Below are 20,222 nucleotides of genomic sequence, written 5' to 3' on the forward strand. Positions count from 1 at the left end.
AAAAAATACATGTGTCTGTAATCAATGTTTTTGCGAGGGGACCCCTATTCTCAAATCTGCTGTAAAACTGATGACTAAAATGACTATTTCACAGTGATGGAGGCTACTGGAATTTCTTCTTCTGCTTTCATATTTGTCCAGTTTCTTGTGCAGATTTTAAATGCTCATTATCTTTTCTATGAACAGTGTTAAAAGTAAACACGTCATAAAGAAGCTTCTAATAGTAGCGTGTGGTGCAGCAGCAGAAAGTCTTAAAACTATCAGTAATTTAATAGTTGGGCAGGGACATCACATGCATGCAAATAACTAGAAATTATAACCAAAGCTACGTCTATCATCCCTTGTCTGAGTGAGTGAAGTTAAACCAATATGACATGGAGCAGCTCAAGGAATTTTTCCCGAGAGGAGTTGAGTCATTTGTCATGGTGACACACCTCTGCCTCTCCTCTCCCTTAATACTCACAGTGGGGCAAAGCAACTGGTTGAACTTTATTTTCTATTACCATAACTATTTCCATTAAATGCAACTTAATGTACTTAACGGCACTTAAGAGAAACATATTGTTTTTTATTTATTCTAGAACAGTAACCTACCAGCTCCATAAATAACAATGGGTTTAAAAAGAGTAAATCAGTGGGTTCAACAAAAAAAAGCCCTTTTGGGGTTCCTTGTTACATTTTGTTTATGAATTGATACTAGTAGTCAGAGAAAACGTAAAAACCTACCCCATTAATTATCTCATCCGCACAGTCTTATCATGTGACCATGTTGACCCCTTGGTTGGTAATCAGTGGAATACGCTACCCATATTGAATGTAGATAAACCAGCCAAAAATCTGTCCATTCATACCTATAAAAGCCTGCCTCATTATTAACATTGCTATGTCATATTTATCGAGTACTTTTTAAATGTGTATTCTTATTTATGTACATTTTGCTGATGATACTTGGATTTTCCTAACTTGTTTTCAATTACTTTCACATTGCTGCATTAGTAGTTACAGTAATATGTCTGAGTACTTCTTCCACCACTGCTCAATCAGGCAGTTGTCTCGTGTGATGAGTCTCGTGACCTGCTACAGCTGCATCTAATTAGCAAACAGGGAACAGTTAGCTAACAGTTGTACAACAGCACCGCGTCTCAGCATGCATCTCGTCCTTAGAAATTCTTAGAAACTTCTTTATCTACAATCTTAATTTCATTCTCACAACCGGCTTTGTAAATACATCTAACTGACGTGCACAAGCCTGTTTAACGAAATGTGGGTGATTCTATCAATCAAAATAGAAACTGCCTTTATGTCTTTCAAGTTCAAAAGTCTAAAAATGTTATTGTGAGTTGTATATACAGAGCTCCTGGAACCTGTATTGACACATTTACAGATAGGGTAGAAAACATGTTTACTAAATCATTACAAAAAATTATGTTTATCTGTGGGGATTACAATATTGACCTGTTGAATCCAAATAAGCATAAAATGACAGAACACTTCATCAATACATTGTACAGTATGGGTTTGTATCTTAAAATTACCAGACCTAGTAGAATCACTTCTCATTCTGCTACATTAATAGACAACATATTCACAAACATTATGGAAAACAATACAGTAGGCGGACTATTATATAGTGACATCAGTGATAATTTACCTGTTTTTATTGTCTATCACTGCAGTTCTAAGAAACCTAAAGTCGCCAGCCATTTCAAATACAAAACATATGGTTAAATTCAAAACGGCACAAATCATGTACAGAGCAAGACATAATCTACTTCCTAGGAAATTAAAAACATTGTTCATAGACCGAGAGGGTGGGTATAATTTGAGAGGAAATCTACATTTTAAACAACTCAAGGTCAGAACAACTCTGAGAAGTATGAGTATAACAATCTGTGGGGTGATTTTATGGAATGGTTTGGAGCAGGAGTTAAAACAAAGCACAAGTCCCTTTCGGACACATATGATTTTTTTAAATTATTATTATTATTATTAATATGAAGACTTTTTTTGTTGAATATATAAATATTATCGTGAATGTGGATAAATACTGTATTTTAACAATACGGTATTCTGTTTTTCACATTTGTTATTTTTTATTTGTTATTTATTTATTTTTTAAATCTGTTCGAAATAAAGATTGAAATTAAATGAAATGAAGTTGCTCGTAAAGCACATTAGCGTGCGTACAATGACAAGAGTCGAAAGATTTGTGGGCCGGTCCTCAAAATGTAGGCCCCTCCCGGCTCCTGACCTGATAAATACCGCGGGATGACACATTTTAACTTATTCTGCAAAGTTAAGAAATCGATTTCCCAACAGAGATAAGGGAGGATATCAAGTTGTATCCGGCGTTTGGCGTTACTTCTCAGCTAAAAATGGAGTTGAAAAGAGTCAATTCACTTCAGCAGGTAGGTTGTGTTTACTGCAGCTTCTCCAGGTGTGTGATGACTAGAGTTTGATTCTTCCAAACAACATTTTTGCTTTTATTTCAGCTTATTAAAAGCTGTTTCTGTGTCCTGATATGTCATTTAATCATTCATGTGTAAGGTAAAGGAGGGCGGAAGTGGTAAAAGTGTTCATTCCCTTTAATGCATCATGTTCAGACGTCCGATGGAGGCATGTTGACATGTATTTTTATTCCACTTAAAATCAATAACATGGTTGCATAAATTGCTTGTTTAGGCACGTTAAAACTCCCTTCCCACCCCTTTTCCAGATGGACCTGGAAAATCAGGTTATTCATAGATATTCAGATTTTATTTATTTATTCAAAAATGTTTATACAAACTTGAATACATTTGTTTGATCCTTTTTGTCTTCTTATTTTACGGAATGCATATCAGCACTGACTCAAGAATGAGTTGCAAATACTTACAATAACAAATGTCATTTGAGATGTAAATATAGACTACCAACTATATGTAGCTCACATCACTTTGTATGGTTTTTATTTCCCATTTACAAGTCAGCAATCAACCCTTAAATACTTGATCCTCTTTATTGAGCTCTTCATGGTTCAAACAAACTATAATAACAAATAAGTCCAATGGCTTAAATAGTTATTATATAGGTAATAGTTATATGTGAAGGGAGGCTGTGGCTCAGTGTGCTGGACTTCGAATCAGTGGATAGGAAGTTCGAGTCCCACTGCAGTCAGCATGTCGTTGTGTCCCTGGACAAGACACTTCACCCCAAATTGCTCCTGTGGGGATTGTCCACATGTATTGAATGTATGTAGTCGCTTTGCATAAAAGCGTCTAACAAATGACATGTAATGTAATGTAATGTGAACAAAGGGGGTAATGGTAACACAATTTGTCAATTATGTGTACATGATAGTAGAGGGGAGGTAAAGAAGAACAACTTTATTCATCATAACCTTTGCAGGTGTGTCAAACTCAAGACCCGGGGGCCAAATCCGGCCCGCGACTTCATTTTATGTGGCCCGCAAGAGCTGAATATAATACGTTTATTATACGGTTACATGCCGATTTACAGAAGCAGGTTGCCCATAAACTACATGTCCCACAATGCATCTCGTTTTGTGACATGCACACTGAAGAGACTTGCAATTATTTGCCCTGGACTTCTGCTTTCAGACGTAGTTGGTAGTTAATTACTAAGTTATTATCCTATCCGATAATAATCCAATTCAGAGGCAATAGTGTAATATAATACATTATTTTATATATATATTATATATTTATATATGTATATTTATATAGTTACAACCGGCCCTTTGAGTGCAACCATAATGCTAATGTGGCCCGCCATGAAATTGAGTTTGACACCCCTTCTTTATAGCCATGGTCATAACATGCAAGACAATTATCTCACAATATTGCACTCATCTAATTGTTATTTACATGCACATGTGCAAAAAGCACACACAGCATATATGACAACTGTGCAGTTACTTTGTTTTTACAAATTGTCTCCCCTTCCATCCCTTTTCCAGGTGGACCTAAACGAAATCAGTGAGGATTTTATGTAAGTGAAATAAAGTTTATTTATTGGATACATTTTACAGGAATGTTCAAAATGTTTTCAATGCTTTGCACCAAATGAAAATAATAATAAGGCATACATAATTGGCAACCAGAGAGAATCCTTTAGAAATATCCTTCATTATTGCTAATTGGATATCATTATGAAATCTTCTCATTGTAATGCACTCCATGCACACTAGAGGTCAGTAACTCCTAATTCATCAATACAACTATTCATACAATTTTTTTTTTGTACTATTCACATACATATTTGCAGCCATTTGTTACTCAACTAGCTAACCTGCCATATATTTTACATCTCATCACACAAGACTTGTAGGGAGTAAAGTCACTTTTTTCCCGCTGTGCCACATTTTGGCATTGATTCACCTGTGATCCCGAATACTTAATGCATGATTTGATGTCAGAGGTGTGTAAATCTGTTGGGAATTAAAAAGCCTAAAGGATTTTGCAAATCTTTTATTCAGAGACCCTGGAATGGATTTAGAAGCTGCACTGAAGGAATCCTCCGCTGCACTGGATCTTTTTCTAAACAACAGGTTTTCTGATGCTTTGGCTCTGTTAAAACCCAGGTAAGTTGCCGACTCTTTAAAAACATTTATCTCCAGCTGACTCTGCATCATGATGCACAGCTGGTTCACACTTCTGTCTGTACTTTAAACATTATGGCATTTGATTACTTTTTATAATATTTGTTTTTTTAATCTTGGAATTTGCATTTTGTCTTAAAAAAATCATTGCATTCATTCCCCTTCAGGAAGAATCAGAGCATGTACCACGCCATGGGCTACACCAGCATCTTGGTGATGCAGGCAGGCATGACCTTCGACCCAAAGGACATGAATAATGCCATGGCATCTCTGAGGGAATCCCTGGAGACATGCCAAAAGTATGACAGATTCATAGAAGTTTGGATTACATATTATAAAACATGTCACGGCTTATATAGGCTACAATGCAGAGGGTGCAGAGATTCAATGTGCATTTCAAACTACCATTAATACTGCATGCAACAGTCCATACATTGTAAGGGCAGCTGCATCATAACTACTATAACTATATAAGAGTTTAATTAAATGGTAAGAGATTTGGATCCATTGCATGAGTGCACTGGTTAATTGAAGCATACTGATCCTTTTCGGGGTGGGGGGGAGGGGCGGAAAGAGACGGGCCTAAGTGGCTGAATAAAGGTAAATTCAGACAGATAGCGTGAGAACAAATAATGTGTGTTGGGATAAACACAAGTGTGAAACTAAAAAAACAGCATAGTATAACCTTGAACCTACACTGTGTGTTCCTCAACATAGATTTCGGAAGAAAACTGGAATAGTGGAGGCTTTAACCAGCCTCTTGTACAGACAACCAGCTGACAACCTGACAGAAGGCAAGTGAAAATACTTTGGATTCATGACATAGAGAGAAGACGAACCGTGTTAAAGTGTCAAACTGTTTTATTAGAAATAACAAACTGTATATTGATGTTAGGCCCTGGTACTGATTACAGTTCCCAGTGCCATCTCTATGAAGCTTTGAAAAGTTTTGTTTTTTTACCCAGCATGTGACATTTGATTCTTGTTAACAGAGGAGATGCATGCAGAGCTGTGCTATGCCGAAGTTCTGCTGCAGAAAGCTGCCCTCACATTCCTGGATGAGAGTATAATCGGATTCATCAAAGGAGGGATGAGAATCCGAAACAGTTATCAGATATACAAGTAAGAAGCTTGAAACGGGGATTTTGCTTGGGACAGGATGCCTTAACGAGACGCTGATAAAAGTGGTTAAACTGACTTGGGTCTATTTTCTTAATGATATGTTCTCTCCCCTACCAGGGATTGCCAAGCCATGGCCAGTGCCACAAAAGACATGGAAAATCAGAGTAGCACCCACATTCATTTCAGAGGTGGTGTGAACATGGGCATAGGATCCTTTAATCTGGTGAGAGATGCAGGAAGTCATCCAGTATGCACATCATTATAGCTGTGTTTTTGCACTTCTTTAAGATGTATTTTATTTACACATATGTTGCATTAGTTTAGACTTAGAAAAAATGAAAGCTTCTGAAATGGCTGGTAGAACAAAGTATTTCTTTTAAATTGTCATAACTACCTAGGCTAACCTACTTCTTCTTGTCAGATGCTGTCTCTGCTCCCATCCAAAGTCCTCAGACTGATGGAGTTTTTGGGTTTCTCTGGAGACAGGGTAGGTCTCATCAGTCACTTCTATTTTCAGTAAAAAATGATATATAAACTATGATAACCTTTTTTCTAATCTTACAGGAATTGGGTTTGTCAGAGTTGAGAGAGGGAGCAGCCGGCGACAGTCTGCGCTCCATCCTCAGCACCCTGACTCTGCTGATGTTTCATCTCTACATCACAGTGATTCTGGGTACATTTCTTCCAGACATCTAACCCCCTTTTTCATATATTCGTATATAAGCATTTTCTCATTATAACCTCCATTAAAGGAGGTTTGCTTGGTTATTTAATTTAAAAACCACTATGCCAATTTTTATGAATGCTAGTGGAAAGTTGTTGCATGGGCCAAGGACAAACACATTGAAATCTAGGGATGTTCATAATCACAGGGCAGATGCACGCATTATTTTTCACTTATGGAAAAGACATTGGAGGGGGTCTGTGCCCCCCTGTCTCCTTGTAATGGTCACATTTCTTAATCTGGTCATTGTATTCCCTCAGGCACTGGTGAAGGAAACCTTACTGAGGCTGAATCTCTTCTGGAGCCCTACATTGACAGGTTTCCGAATGTGAGCAGGATTTAAAAACTCATGCTGATTCTAACTCATAGCGATGAGTCAAATAGCATAATTTTTAATTAATTTGCTTCTTGTTCACAGGGAGCGCTCATTCTCTTCTACACTGGGAGAATTGCTTTGCTGAAAGGAAACTTCGCATTTGTGAGTACTGGTAGTAACCAACAGGATGTGTGTGCATGCAGCTCAGGCAGTTGCCCCTCCATGTGAGGTCGGCCCAGACCCTAGGGGTTTTTAAATCTACTCTTAAGACACACTTCTTCTCCCTGGCCTTTTAGTCAGAGCGGAGCACGACTCCTGATTTTAACCCTGTGTTTTCTTTTTAAATATCTGTTGTAATTTATTGTCTTTTATTGTGATTATAGAAATGTGTTTTTATGTGATTGTAGTTATTACATGTACAGCACTTTGGCCCGACCAAAAATCGCTTTTAAATGTGCTTTATAAATAAACCTTGATTTGATTTGATTTGAAATCCCATGAATCTGTTTCTCTGCAGGCCCAGGAGAAGTACCTGGCATGCATCGGAGCACAGCAGGAGTGGCGTCAGATTCACCACCTTTGCTACTGGGAGCTGATGTGGGCCTACACCTTTGAACAAAAATGGAGGGAGGCATATCGATATGCTGACCTGCTCTGCAAAGAGAGCAAGTGGTCCCAGGTAGAAAATAAAACATGTTCTTTTTGCCTTGTCAATCTGATTGTATAGATATTGACATTGCTCTTCTCTTGCAGGCCGTCTATACCTTCCAGAAAGCGGCCATCTTGAGCATGATGCCAGAGGAGGAAGTGACTGGACTGGGAGAAAATGTGGTGGACTTATTCAGGTTTGTGAGAGAGAACCATAATAAGGCTTGGTTTTAAGTTCTGTAATCATCATAAAGTAACAGTGAGACATGTGGTTTGATTGTAGGCAGGTGGATGGTCTCAGACTGAGGATTGCTGGGAAGTCGATTCCAACAGAGAAGTTTGCTGCAAACAAGGCGCAGCGGTACTTTTCTTCTGACCCACAGAAACTAGTTGTGCCTGCTTTGGTGAGGATGCTCAGGCATTCCTTCTTTTAATGACTTAACATTGAAAACGAACCTTTTTTTGATGATAACCATTGTTTTCCCTCAGGAAATGATGTACGTATGGAATGGATTCACAGTAGTTGGCAAAAGACCTGAGTTGACTAAAAGCATCTTGACCGTCTTGGAGAAAGCAGAGGAGCAGCTCAGAGATGATCCTAGTGAGGAACAGAAGAACTTTAAAGCACATTGACGAACATAATCAGTTGTTTTAGCATCAATGTGAAACTAACAGCTTGTTTATTGTATTCTTAGACCCATCAGTGTATCACCTGGATGACCAGTGTGTTGTGCAGCTGCTGAAGGGTCTCTGTCTCAGAGAGCTCGAGCATCTGGTCCAGGCCGAGCTCTGCTTCAATCAAGTCATTTCAAGGTGAGGCCATCGTGGTGCCATTGAAAAACACTTTCTCATGAAACCCAGGGGTTGAAAATAATCTCAACATGTCAAATAATCATATACATTTATATACTGTTCAACACTTTGTTAATGTTTTGCATCTATTGCTTCATCTCTCTACAAATGTTACACTTTTTCTGTCAATTTCCCTTTTTATCAAGTTTTTTTATTTTTGTATGTTTCATCCTTCTCAACAGCCGTTCCTCTGGTTACAGTTTGCATCTGAACAGACTCTATAAAGTTGATTTAGTAAATTCTACAAATGCATTCACTTGATGTATTAAAGTCACATTATGTAAACCAACTGCTACACATGATGTGAATAGCATTAGCTGTGTTTTTGCTATACCTCATCTCTATGAACATGATGCATAACACATGTAGTTCCTAACTATACAGTAGGTGGCGTTGAGACTTGCAGTAACTGCCCAACTGAACTTAAATATAAGCACTTTCATTTTTTATCACTACTAAATTGTCCCACTTTTGATTTAACATTTTTTGCAGTAAAGACAACATCAAGCATGACAACTACCTGGTACCATTTACCATGTATGAGCTGGGCCTGTTGCACAAGCAGAAAGGTGACACCAACACAGCCATCAATTTGATGGAAGACATCAAGTAAGTGTTTTAAGCGCATTCACATTTGTATTTATCACGTTTGCTTTACTGTCTTTAAGTTAAGGTAGTGCTTCCCAAGATGCTTGGATGACATCTGTCTGAAGTTGCATACTGCTATAACACAAAGAGCTGATCTTGTTTGCAGAATGAACTACAAAGACTACCACATGGAGTCCAGGCTACACTTCCGCATCCATGCAGCGCTCAACACCATGGGATCTTTTGCAGCCAAACTTCCCCCTTCACGTACTCCGGCTTAAGAGACCACATGACGGGAAGCTTGACAATGGCGAAAGAAAAAAATTAAAGAAAACAAAGTCTCTGTTTAAACTCTGAGACTGCACTGGAAAATGATCCAGATGGGCTTCTTGCTGTTGCCCCCATGATGAGGGCATGCATCCAAACTCGCAGTTGCAACCCTGGGTAGTATGGTAATATTTTTGTAATTATTTGTAGTGCTTCTAGAGCAGGAACAGTTAAGCGGACTCTGTAATCGACTTGCATAAATGACTTGAAGATTACTATTATTTCTATTGAATGACGCTATACCATGTCAGAATGAAGGTTGAAGAATGCTATAGAATGACACATTTAGATGTATTGGGCATGAAGAAAACTGCTGTGTTTAAATGGATTTAAAAAATGTTGCTCTTAGAAAACTCCGGTATTTAATGTCCAGTTTGAGATTTGTCTGTTTTTTATTTTTCATGTGTCAATATTTTAAGGATGTTTGTTTTTAAATGCTATACGCTCGGGTACAGTGCAGCCATGTTCTACAGAAAACACTTTTCCTTGTAAATAACTTTGCTAAATAAAGCTTATGAATCAAATTATGTCCTGTAATGGAGACAAAAAAGAAGGCGAATGCCAGGTGTTGATTTCCTCACTGAACTCCAAATACAAAATGAAGCCTTTACTAGAAAGGAGCAATATTAATAACGTCTGAAAATATCAATTTTTGGTTGTATGGTAAAAATGGTGGACTGTAGAATATACCTAGGTGTATATGATGAAACAATAAATCGATTAAACGTGTTTCCATTTCTGTATCTTCTTGCTAGCTAGGGTGATCATGAATGTACATCAGGTATATGGGCCATTCTACCGAATTGGTGCAAATTCAGGTTGGAACAGTTTTGAAATGTTGCATGTTTTTTCCCCAAAACTTTGTCCATATATATTTTGTACCATATCTAAATTACACATATCTGGTAAAAGAACCGTACATTTTTATATCGTATTTTCATATTGGAATGTTCTTCCTCTACCAAAAATGGTCACTACCGAAACATAGTACATACACTGTAGTAAAAAAGTATTATATTAACCTGTTAAGATTGTTTTACCTTCCCTTCTCTAAATAGTATTTTAACAAATATTTCTTGAGGGTTTTCACAATTAAATCAATGCAATTTCATTTGTAATCAAATTTCAAAGTTCAATTTATACAATTCATAAAAATCATAATGCAAACTTTCTTTGTAAAAAGCATAATACTGATCATATTGATTCCAGAGTTGATGATTGTTGAAATTGAACATACATTAAACCAATCAGTATATCATTTTAGTTGATAAGTCAATATACTACATTTTTTACAAAACATCCAGTGTTTCGGTAGTGACCACAGTATTTTGTTCTCAAGGTTGTATCATTTTCCCTCAACCTTATTGCTTAATCTTAACTCATAACATGCCTTATGTTGAAGTGTGAATGTTTGAAGCTACTGACCCAGAATCAGCACTTTAGTAACAGGCTGAAATAGAGGGGGATGAGGCTAGAATGGGTGATCTGTTTGGTATTTTGAGCAAAACACTTCATAGACATGTTTTTTATATATCTGAGACCTATAATATATGCCTAAAATAGTATAATAAGAGACCTTTAAAGTAACACACTGATTTTCATACTTTAAAACACATTTATTTCAAAACTATGGGATTTACCTGCTTACCATTCCATTTAGTCACTACCGAAACGATCATGTCAATCACCAAAACTTAACCATATGTTTCGGTAGTGACTGTTTCGGTAGTGACGATAGCTAAAATTGAGCATAACTAAAGAATGCTAGCAAGTACATGGCTAGCATACACGTCTTTGAAGACGTTTACACACATGAAAACCTAATACTTTGCATAAAACCCAGAAAAAGTGTACTTAATTGAAGATAATATGTGTTCGGCAGTGATAAGCGTGCCACAGTTTCGCCCCTACCTACAGGCCGATCACGCAGACTGTGTGGGGCCTCCCACAAGTAAGGTGCGAAGTAACTAAGTATATTTACAGAAGTACTTAGGAAGTAGAATTGTGAGACAGGCTACTTGTACTTGAGTATTTCCATTTTATGCTAGTTTATACTTCTACCCCACTACATTTAAAAACAGGTAATTTTACTCCACTACATTTATTTAACAGCTTTAGCTACTTTTAACTAAATGCATCCCTAAAAATGTAACTAGTGGACTAACTCATTATTCTTCTGAACAATGATTACTTTTACTTTGTATACTTTAAATACATGTATATGATAATACTTTTGTACTTTTACTTAAGATATTGGAATACAGGACTTTTACCTGTAATGAAGTATTTTGACAATATTGTATTGGTACTTTTACTCAACTAAAGCATCTGAATACTCCACCACTACATCACATTAATAGATTGTAGGCCTTTAGATAAAGATAGTTTAGTCCAGTCACAGTGGTTGTCTATTCAGGGGTCAGGCCCCCTCGAAACATTTACTTCATACACATAAGGGGAAACAAGGTCACAAATGATTAAATCCCACAAATCTTTCACTTGCATTGCTTTGACTGCTGCTGTCAGTGCTGGTGACCACGTGGTTTAATGAGATGATCAGCTGACTCTGTCGGAGGAGGAAGAGGGATGAAGATGGAAGGAAACAGAGACGAAGCTGAAAAATGTATTAATATAGCGACCAAATCCCTTAATGTCGGAGATAAAGAGAAAGCGTTGAAGTTTCTCAACAAAGCAGAGAAGCTTTATCCAACTACCAGAGCAAAAGGTAGGAGTGGATGATCGTCCGGGGCTAAGCTAATGACCAAGGGCTAGCTAGTAAAGCTGACGTGTGTTAACATCAGTAACGGTTTAGGCTTATAACAGGCCACCTACTTACTATTGTATACCCAATACCTGTAAGATAAATTAACGGTAAACTAGAATAAACTATGCCTTTAAGACGGTGAAATGGAGAAAACGCGTCGAGTTAGCGTTAGCTTAGTTGTGGGCCTAACGATGTGAAGGCTAACCTAGCTAGCGCTGTTAATTGGGGTTATATATGGGGAAATATGGTGAATAAGCCTGTATTTATTGGAGCTAAAAGACTATCACTGTTAAATAACCACTAAGGCTAATGGTTATACAATCCCAGATCGAGCCATCCTTGACTCAGTGGTTGAAGCTAGCTGTCATTCATTGCAGTGTCTTGAATACTAGCTGACCTTTAAAGCATTTTTTATAGCTGTCATTTCATTTTCACTGCAAGTAATTCGGCCGGTGTTGCATATGCTGTGGTGTAAAGGTTCTAGGCTCGTAAAGATTTGGGTGCAGGACAGACAAGTGGAGCCTGGAGAGAGATGGAGTCACGGCTAGGACTACATACACGGCTAGGACTACATGCTAGTCTTTTAATTTGTTTTGTAAAGCACTTTGAATTGTCGCGTACAGAAAAGTGCTATATAAATAAACTTGCCTTGCCTTGCCTAGTCAGCCGACTGCCAATCCTTTAATTGAACGATTGACCCGAAATGTAGGCTAATCCCGGACACACCACTGTCAGCGACAAAACCCGTAAACAAGGGTTAAGTACAGTACGGATGGCACTGACAAAGGTGTAACAAACCTTAACAACTTACAGTTCTTTACTATGTTGTGTTTTGAGTGACTGTTCAATAGGGTAGATAATCATGAACATGGTTGATATGGAGCTCCTGTGTTGTAAATGTATAACGCGTCAGTTAAATGTCTAACCGTCACCTTTGTCTGCAATAGTATGAATCTGCACCAATGACAGCTCCGAAGCTAAGCTAATAGATAACTAGCTTTCCAAGGCTGGACCTTGGAAAAAACGCAATAACACTCAATAGCACACATGGCCACGGATGAGCAAATCCTCAAGGACTTTTACTTTCCACATGTGCTCTAAATGCAAAGTGAAGTGCATCACAAGCATGTTTGATAACACAAGATGTCCAAATAAAATAGCCTGACATTAACATAAGTTGTAAACAAAAAGGGCCAAAGAGGATGGGGTATACTGTGGCTGAAGTTTAATTAAATGTGCATATATAGGGAAATATCTACAGTTAGCTGTGTATTGAATTAAAGTAAGGGGACTGTGTGGGTACCCTAGTAATTACTCTTTCTGTGTTTTTATGCTGCGAACAGACACACCGACCTGTTATGGCAAAATAACTTTGTTGGTTTAAGTAATCATCAAGACAAAAACCTTAGCTATTTTATAATAAAGGATAACTGCTTGGCACCTCTGGCACTAAAAGTCTGTGAGTCTCAGAGAGGGTTTACATCTGTTATTGAGTGACATGGGGGTCACATCTTTGTGTTGCAATCCATGGCAACCTATGTAAAGAGTTGATTGATAAAAGGCATGTTAATACAGCATCTGTAGTCCCACATTCCTCATGGCAGTTTAGATCAGGGCAGCCGTACACAGACACGAAGCATTTTCATATTTGTCATAGTGTCTTTGGGTTATCTGGCATCAGTAAGCTGGTTATCAGCTCGGTTTACCCTACAGTTTTCAGTCTGTTATGTATGTGTTCACATTGTAGAGGCACGCTTGTAACAACTTTTTCAATATAATAACATCAAGTTGAACATCAGGTTGTTACGTTGACCTCAGTGTAGGCAAACCAGGTTTTTGCGTCACCTACAAAAATAACGATTCAGCATGAGAAAAGCTATAGAATTTGTATCACAAAAATACAATGACATTGTTGTCAATCTCAAGATGTTAAGTAGCCCATAGTGCTATGGGAAGGATGGATTAGTTGTGAAAAAGGCAGCAGTTGTGAGCTTATGTTACACGTGACTGGGTGCATAATGATGAATAATGCATTAGCAAACAATAAGCAACATTATAACAGTTAAAAGCATTTGGGAGACACATCATTAGGATGCTAATGTTGATGTGCTTTCTTTGAGTTTGTATCTCTCCATCACCATTACCATATATCTTACATGGATAATTAAGGCCTCTGTGACATTGTGAATGAAATACAGGATAGATTTCAAATTGGCATCCTTCATGAATTGAAAGTCTTCTCCATACCTTGCATTAAGGTACAGTGGACATATTTGATATTAAAACAGTCATCGTCTCAATGAGTCTCCCTAGGGTGGTTAATTTAGTTTTGATGTCTAGGAAGTGTCAAAGGGATCCCATCGAGGCCTGCAGTGTAGTTCATCTGTAAAATGTCATTTTATTGATCATGAAGTGATGTTCAATTGGCTTCCAGCTGTTTGAAAATTATCAACTGGATTTAAATGATTTTGGAGACAAAGCTGTGTGCAAACAATAGGCACTGTACGCTTGGTCACTGTTGTTACATTTAAAGGTTAAACCTGTGATTGTTGTACGACAATGCTTCTCCTTTCCGGTTTATTTATTGTGATAACATTTGGAAATCTGTATTGTGCGACTGCGAGGAGGATGACACTTTTTTTGAGAGAGGTCATAATAAAATAGTCATTGGAAGATGTGATTTGATAAGCTGCTGGACAGTAGCTCTATAGCACGCACTGTTTGTCGGTCAGTTCACAACAAAATTCCCCCTTGGTGGCAGACATTTGTCATGGATGTCATGTCTTTGTGACGCGTGTGAATTAATTAATACCATTGCAAATTTGCGCTTTTTAAAACCTTTTTTTTTGATCATCCTTACTTCACTTCATTGACTTCAGTGGTCATTTTCTCTGTTTATAAGTGAACTGTATGATTGAATGAAATACATGTTGTCATGTGTATAGTACAGGAAGAATGGCAGCTTTGGAAAGTTTTGGAATGCTAAATCTGGCCCACTGATAATCATCATGCCCTTTGTTCTGCACCCCAATAGTCACATGGAATCGGTCCTCAACATTGAGCTTTAGTAAGACTCTTAGTTTAAATAGTCACATCTTCTCCCTTTGTGCACTCGTAAGCTTCTTTGTTGAGTGATTGAATCCAGTATTTGTTCATTTATTCTGATTTAAATCGAGAGCTATCTGATCAGGCCTTTTTACTAAATGACAAAAGTACAACATTGAATGTTATCTTACTAAGTTAGGGCTAATTGAAAATACTTAAAGTGTTAGTAACTGTAGTACTGTAGTGTTTCTGCACAATGCTGCATGCAAAAAACATGTTATAAAAAAAAGTTTTGTATCAAAATTGTTCTCAAGCTTTGACCCTTGTAAGATACTGAAGCTTATACTGTTATTTATTTAATCTTAAGCCTCTTCCTCTCTTTTTCAGCTTTGTTGGACGCATTAACTAAGAATGGGAGCTCAGCAGGTAACGGTGCATTTCGCAGGAGGACAGCAGACGGCTCAGAAAGCACCGGAGCTCAGCCGGAGAGGGACGGCCAAGAGTCCGGAGGGGGAGACCTTAAAGCCTTCACCAAAGAGCAGGTGGAAGGTGTGCAAAGGTGAGGATTTTAAGATTGACTTCCCTTTCATGCTATACTACTTTTCCCACCGATATACTATTATCTATCCTCTTCCTATTTTGGTGCTTTCCTACCATTCGCCCTGTGTCGGCAGTACTGTTTCTATCATGCTGAGTTAGACCTGTCATCCGTGGCTGCAGGAGGATACTGTAGTCTCTGCAGTGTTGTGCACACACAGCTAATTGTCATGGGAACCCATCAGCTTGGCGTCTCGCCAATGAGAGGATAAAGTGAGAGACATTTAGCACTGTGAACTAGATTACAGGTAACCACTACATGCTCACATTTTAGACCATGAGACAGGTGCACATTTGATCCACAGCCTTTGATTAGATCTTAGAAAGCTGCAGTGTAATGCACCTTTTCAACTTATGCAATCACTCTATTCTCTAGTGTTTTTATACTAAAGCCTTTGGGAAATCTTCAGTAGTTTAAAAATGGCATCATGTCTTCTAGACAGGTTGTGTTAAAAAAACGTCTCCCTTGTGACCTCATTAGTGGTCTCACTCCACGATTCAGTGATAGTCGAATAGATGATATATTAACAGTACCGACTTGTATTATTTGATGAGTGTCCAAATGAAGGATCTAGCAAACTATACAACAAAATGAATCAAATGAACTATTTTATTTTTTTGTTCTGTTTTAACACATGTGAATAGTTTTGTCTGATAACAGCTGAATAATTGTGTTTATTTATACTAGAGGCAGTTTTTCAATTGTGTGATTGATTTCATGCATGATTGACGTTCATGGAAAGATAATTTAACACAAAGATAACCTCGAGAATGGTAAAAAAACGATCCACTGGATTCAGCTTCTTCACTCTCTGTCAATCTCTTTCAGAATAAAGCGGTGTAAGGACTACTATGAAGTGCTGGGTGTCAATAAAGAAGTCAATGAGGATGAGCTAAAGAAGGCCTACAGGAAACTAGCGCTCAAGTTCCATCCAGACAAAAACCATGCACCTGGAGCGACAGAGGCCTTTAAAAGTAAATCATAATCTTTGTGAAATCTAGCTTGTGTGGGATATACAAATATGATCTAAGCGTTTGATTACAACACCTACAAACGTGTCCATAACTTTCCCTCCTTCATTCTGGAATGTGTCCTATTCTAGAGATTGGTAATTCATACGCAGTGCTCAGTAACCCAGACAAACGACGGCAGTACGACCTGACGGGAGGAGAGGAGCCCAGCAGCCCGGGTAACTCTCATGGAGGAGGGGGAGGGGGGGGCTTCGACTTCCACCGGGGCTTCGAGGCCGACATCACTCCTGAGGACCTCTTCAACATGTTCTTTGGAGGTGGCTTCCCCTCCTGTAAGTCAGCACTTAACGCATCGAATCAAGTTGTGATTAATCCAAATAGAACGATTTTTTATTCATAAAGTGTTCTGACATCACATGCTCTTATGATAGTAGGTAATAAGACTTATTTTTAAAAGTTAAATTGCTATCTCAAAGACTATGTTGACATACTTTTTATGTGTTGCATATAAGATCCCAATTTACATAATGGATGTATCATTTTCGAGCTTTAAGTAACCAAATATAACCATGTAATCTTAGCATATGTACTAGTGCAACTGGACCATGTCGTTTTAAATACTGATCTCTGGAAGTAGCTTTAATTGGGGATGTATTTCATATTCCTTGTATCTGACCCAGAGTTCCCGTTAGAACATTTTTGCCGGTCAAAATGTCCGTTAAAGTTTAAATCTTCCGGACAAAATGAGAAAAGTGCCGGTCAAAGGTCTTCTTTGTTATTTATTGAGCTTTAAAACAAATTGATATGATTCGATATTAAACAAACTAATTATAGTAGATTAACTACATTATTCAAAAGTGTACAGTAATTTACAAAAACACGGGAATAATAAACGGAGCGCTCTGTCCTTCTCCTGACAGCCCGTCAGTATCATGCAGCTGGCTGATCCAGTAATGAGTGACCCGACAGTAAAACTAAACATAACTAGTTTAGGTAGTTTAAGAGGTAATTAAAATAGCTACGTGTGATATTCTAACCTGAAGTGTGTGTTTTGTTCCGCTCACCGCTGCAGGTGATCATGCTGAGCTGCGTGTCGACTCGTCAGCAGCAGCTGATCTCTCTCTCCCGTCAGATTAGACTCGCGTTTATGTCCATATCGATCAGATCTAGCTGGTTCTAGCTAATGATATGACTACCTGCTTATTAAAAGACACCTAAACAATAAGCGTCGCTATGCAACCGGGTGAGGCCGCAAAGTATAGCGCAGCATTATGCATTTGTTTACATGCCCACCGGAACCCCGAGGCATTACCAACAGATCAACGCACAATCAACCCATACAGGACATGTCTTTCTCCACATTAAGTGTTAGACATTAGAATTGACTCTTCTTGTCTGTCACATACTATTTTGTCTCTCACATACTCTTCTTGTCTGTCACATACTATTCTTGTCTGTCACACACTCTTCTTGTCTGTCACACACTCTTCTTGTCTGTCACATAAGTGGCGCAACTGATGCGGTATTGTGCTAAGGGGAAATTATTTTGATCAGACATTTTGACCGGAGAGATTTAGATTTGCCGGTCTTCAGCATATTTTACCGGTCATAGTCCGGTAATTACCGGCTAACGGGAACTTTGATCTGACCTCAGTCATGATATTTTTGTCCACAGCAAGTGCACACACCTTCACCAACAGCAGAACGAGCTACAGCAATCAGACGGATTCCCGACAAGAGAGAACAGAAGAACGGGCAGATGTACGTTCATGGGATCAGATCTTATCTCTAATAAATATATCAACATTTTATGTCGAGAAATGTACATTGTAAATGAATGTGCACCTATAAAATCGACATGCTATATTATAGGTTTTTGAAAATGAAGTGCTTATTGAACTGTGTTTTCCTCCAGGGTGGTTTCTCTATGTTCATCCAGCTGATGCCCATCGTGGTCCTGATTTTAGTGTCAATACTGAGCCAGATGATGGTGTCCCCTCCACCCTTCAGCCTCTACTCTAGACCGTACGTACACACACACTCACACATGCATACACACTCACACTTGTGTTTTTCATCGCTGAGGCAAATTTGCTTGTTGCTTGCACATGAAGGTAGCTAATAACATCAATCCGTAGAACTAATCACAACATGTAATGCCATGATTACCTGTTAATGAGGCTGTTTGAAAACAAGAAGTCTTCACCCTTAGACACTTTTTCAACCATGTGCTACAGTATGAGCACTTGTCCTGGTTTCTCACTGAAACGTGATACTGTAAATCACCATCTGTATTCAAAATATGTGGGGAACTACCACAGTTGACAGCATTTTCCCACCAACTTGTTCTTCCTCTATCTGCTGCAGGTCCACGGGTCAGACAATCAAACGGCAGACAGAGAACCTGCATGTGGATTACTACGTCGCTAGAGATTTCAAGTCGGAGTTTAGGGGCTCAGCGCTGCACCAGATTGAGAAAAATGTGGAGGAGGATTATGTATCTAACGTCAGAAATAACTGTTGGAAGGAGAGACAGACAAGTGAGTAACCATGGTTATAATGCACCCTCAGAACAAGCTCACTGGGTTTAATAATGTTGTATTCATCACTGACATTGTTTTCTGCTTCTCATTAGAAACAGACCTGCTGTATGCTGCGAAGGTGTACAGGGACGACCGGATGCGCAAGAAGGCAGAACTTATGACCATGGATAACTGCAGGGAGCTGGATAGACTAAATAACTTATTCAGAGGAGGATGAGTTTGTGACTTTTAGATGATGTAAATGTATATGAATAGATGTTTATGTTCATGTTTTTCTAAGGAAGAGTCTTTACACTAGGAGCAAAAACGTACTGAAATAATTTAGCTCTAATGTTGAAGTTTTAAAATGTCCCTCTCCTCATATCCCTACACCAACTTCCTCATTCCAGCCTGACCCCAGGAAACGCCTTTAAACGCATCTTATTGAACCAATCCACACTTCTACTGCAGTAGAACGCCCCAGACCTTTGTTGTTGTTTTTTTACTCTGTTTTTCTTGCATTTTCCTGGAAACAAGGTGGACAAGGACACTTGATTGTAACGGCATGTGCTTTGAGTAGTGAGAACCCAAACAAACCACTGTCATAAAATCAACAAACGGCTTTCAACATCATCTGCTTGACGTAAATATAAGATGAGAGACTTTATGGCTTCATTTAGGGGTGCTGTCCACCAGGCATTTTGTGAAGAACACAGGAACAAAAGAAGAAATTAAAAAAACACAACGCTTCTTCTAGCTTCCTACTCACCTCCGAGTGCGGATGAAGATCAATGGATCATGAAGAGATACCTGTGATTTTGCTACTATAGAATATTTTATGTCTTCATCCTCAAAATGTGTAGTTGGTTGGGACTAATCACAGAAGGACATTGAAACTGTTATTCATAAATGGTTGTACATTTTCATTTTTGAATGTTTGAAGTTTATGCAGTTATTTAAGAAACTATGGAAGAAACAAAGATTTTCTTCATTGCTCGCCTAATCATTTAAATAAAGTAAAATTATTACCATAGACTTGGTGTTTTCTTGTCTCTGATTCAGATGTCAAAGGTTCAACTCTCTTGATTTTATTTGCTCATGTCTTGTCATTTTTGAGATTTCACAGTAACTGTAGTATCGCTCAT

The 20,222-nt window shown here is 38.3% G+C and overlaps 2 protein-coding genes across 2 annotated transcripts; both read left to right on the forward strand.

Annotated features, from left to right (window-relative positions):
• Positions 1–2,345: 2,345 nt before the first annotated feature.
• Positions 2,346–9,906, forward strand: LOC117482212 (tetratricopeptide repeat protein 39B-like). The gene is made up of 18 exons (XM_034130236.1): positions 2,346–2,408; positions 3,959–3,990; positions 4,478–4,582; positions 4,768–4,899; positions 5,318–5,394; positions 5,593–5,722; positions 5,840–5,945; positions 6,144–6,209; positions 6,287–6,395; positions 6,707–6,774; positions 6,865–6,924; positions 7,280–7,441; positions 7,516–7,607; positions 7,694–7,814; positions 7,900–8,011; positions 8,106–8,223; positions 8,755–8,871; positions 9,017–9,906. The coding sequence occupies exons 1-18, from the start codon at positions 2,376–2,378 to the stop codon at positions 9,129–9,131; spliced, it is 1,755 nt and encodes a 584-aa protein (XP_033986127.1). The 5' UTR covers positions 2,346–2,375; the 3' UTR covers positions 9,132–9,906.
• Positions 9,907–11,702: 1,796 nt separating this feature from the next.
• On the forward strand, positions 11,703–20,110 carry dnajb14 (DnaJ heat shock protein family (Hsp40) member B14). Its single transcript, XM_034129268.1, has 8 exons — positions 11,703–11,902; positions 15,374–15,545; positions 16,413–16,558; positions 16,687–16,887; positions 18,231–18,316; positions 18,471–18,580; positions 18,923–19,095; positions 19,191–20,110. Exons 1-8 carry the CDS (start codon positions 11,764–11,766, stop codon positions 19,313–19,315), a joined length of 1,152 nt encoding a protein of 383 aa, XP_033985159.1. The 5' UTR covers positions 11,703–11,763; the 3' UTR covers positions 19,316–20,110.
• Positions 20,111–20,222: the final 112 nt, after the last annotated feature.

The sequence above is a fragment of the Trematomus bernacchii genome, unplaced genomic scaffold (genome assembly GCF_902827165.1).
Source record: "Trematomus bernacchii unplaced genomic scaffold, fTreBer1.1, whole genome shotgun sequence".
NCBI lineage: Eukaryota > Metazoa > Chordata > Actinopteri > Perciformes > Nototheniidae > Trematomus > Trematomus bernacchii.

Excerpts from the sequence above, each read along its gene's own strand:
- LOC117482212 (XM_034130236.1), top strand. The coding sequence starts at position 2,376 with ATGGAGTTGAAAAGAGTCAATTCACTTCAGCAG. Across the intron at positions 4,583-4,767 it reads TTGGCTCTGTTAAAACCCAG|GAAGAATCAGAGCATGTACC; the intron begins GTAAGTTGCCGA and ends ATTCCCCTTCAG. Across the intron at positions 7,442-7,515 it reads AAGAGAGCAAGTGGTCCCAG|GCCGTCTATACCTTCCAGAA; the intron begins GTAGAAAATAAA and ends CTTCTCTTGCAG.
- dnajb14 (XM_034129268.1), top strand. The coding sequence starts at position 11,764 with ATGAAGATGGAAGGAAACAGAGACGAAGCTGAAAAATGTATTAATATA. Across the intron at positions 11,903-15,373 it reads TCCAACTACCAGAGCAAAAG|CTTTGTTGGACGCATTAACT; the intron begins GTAGGAGTGGAT and ends TCTCTTTTTCAG. Across the intron at positions 15,546-16,412 it reads CAGGTGGAAGGTGTGCAAAG|AATAAAGCGGTGTAAGGACT; the intron begins GTGAGGATTTTA and ends AATCTCTTTCAG.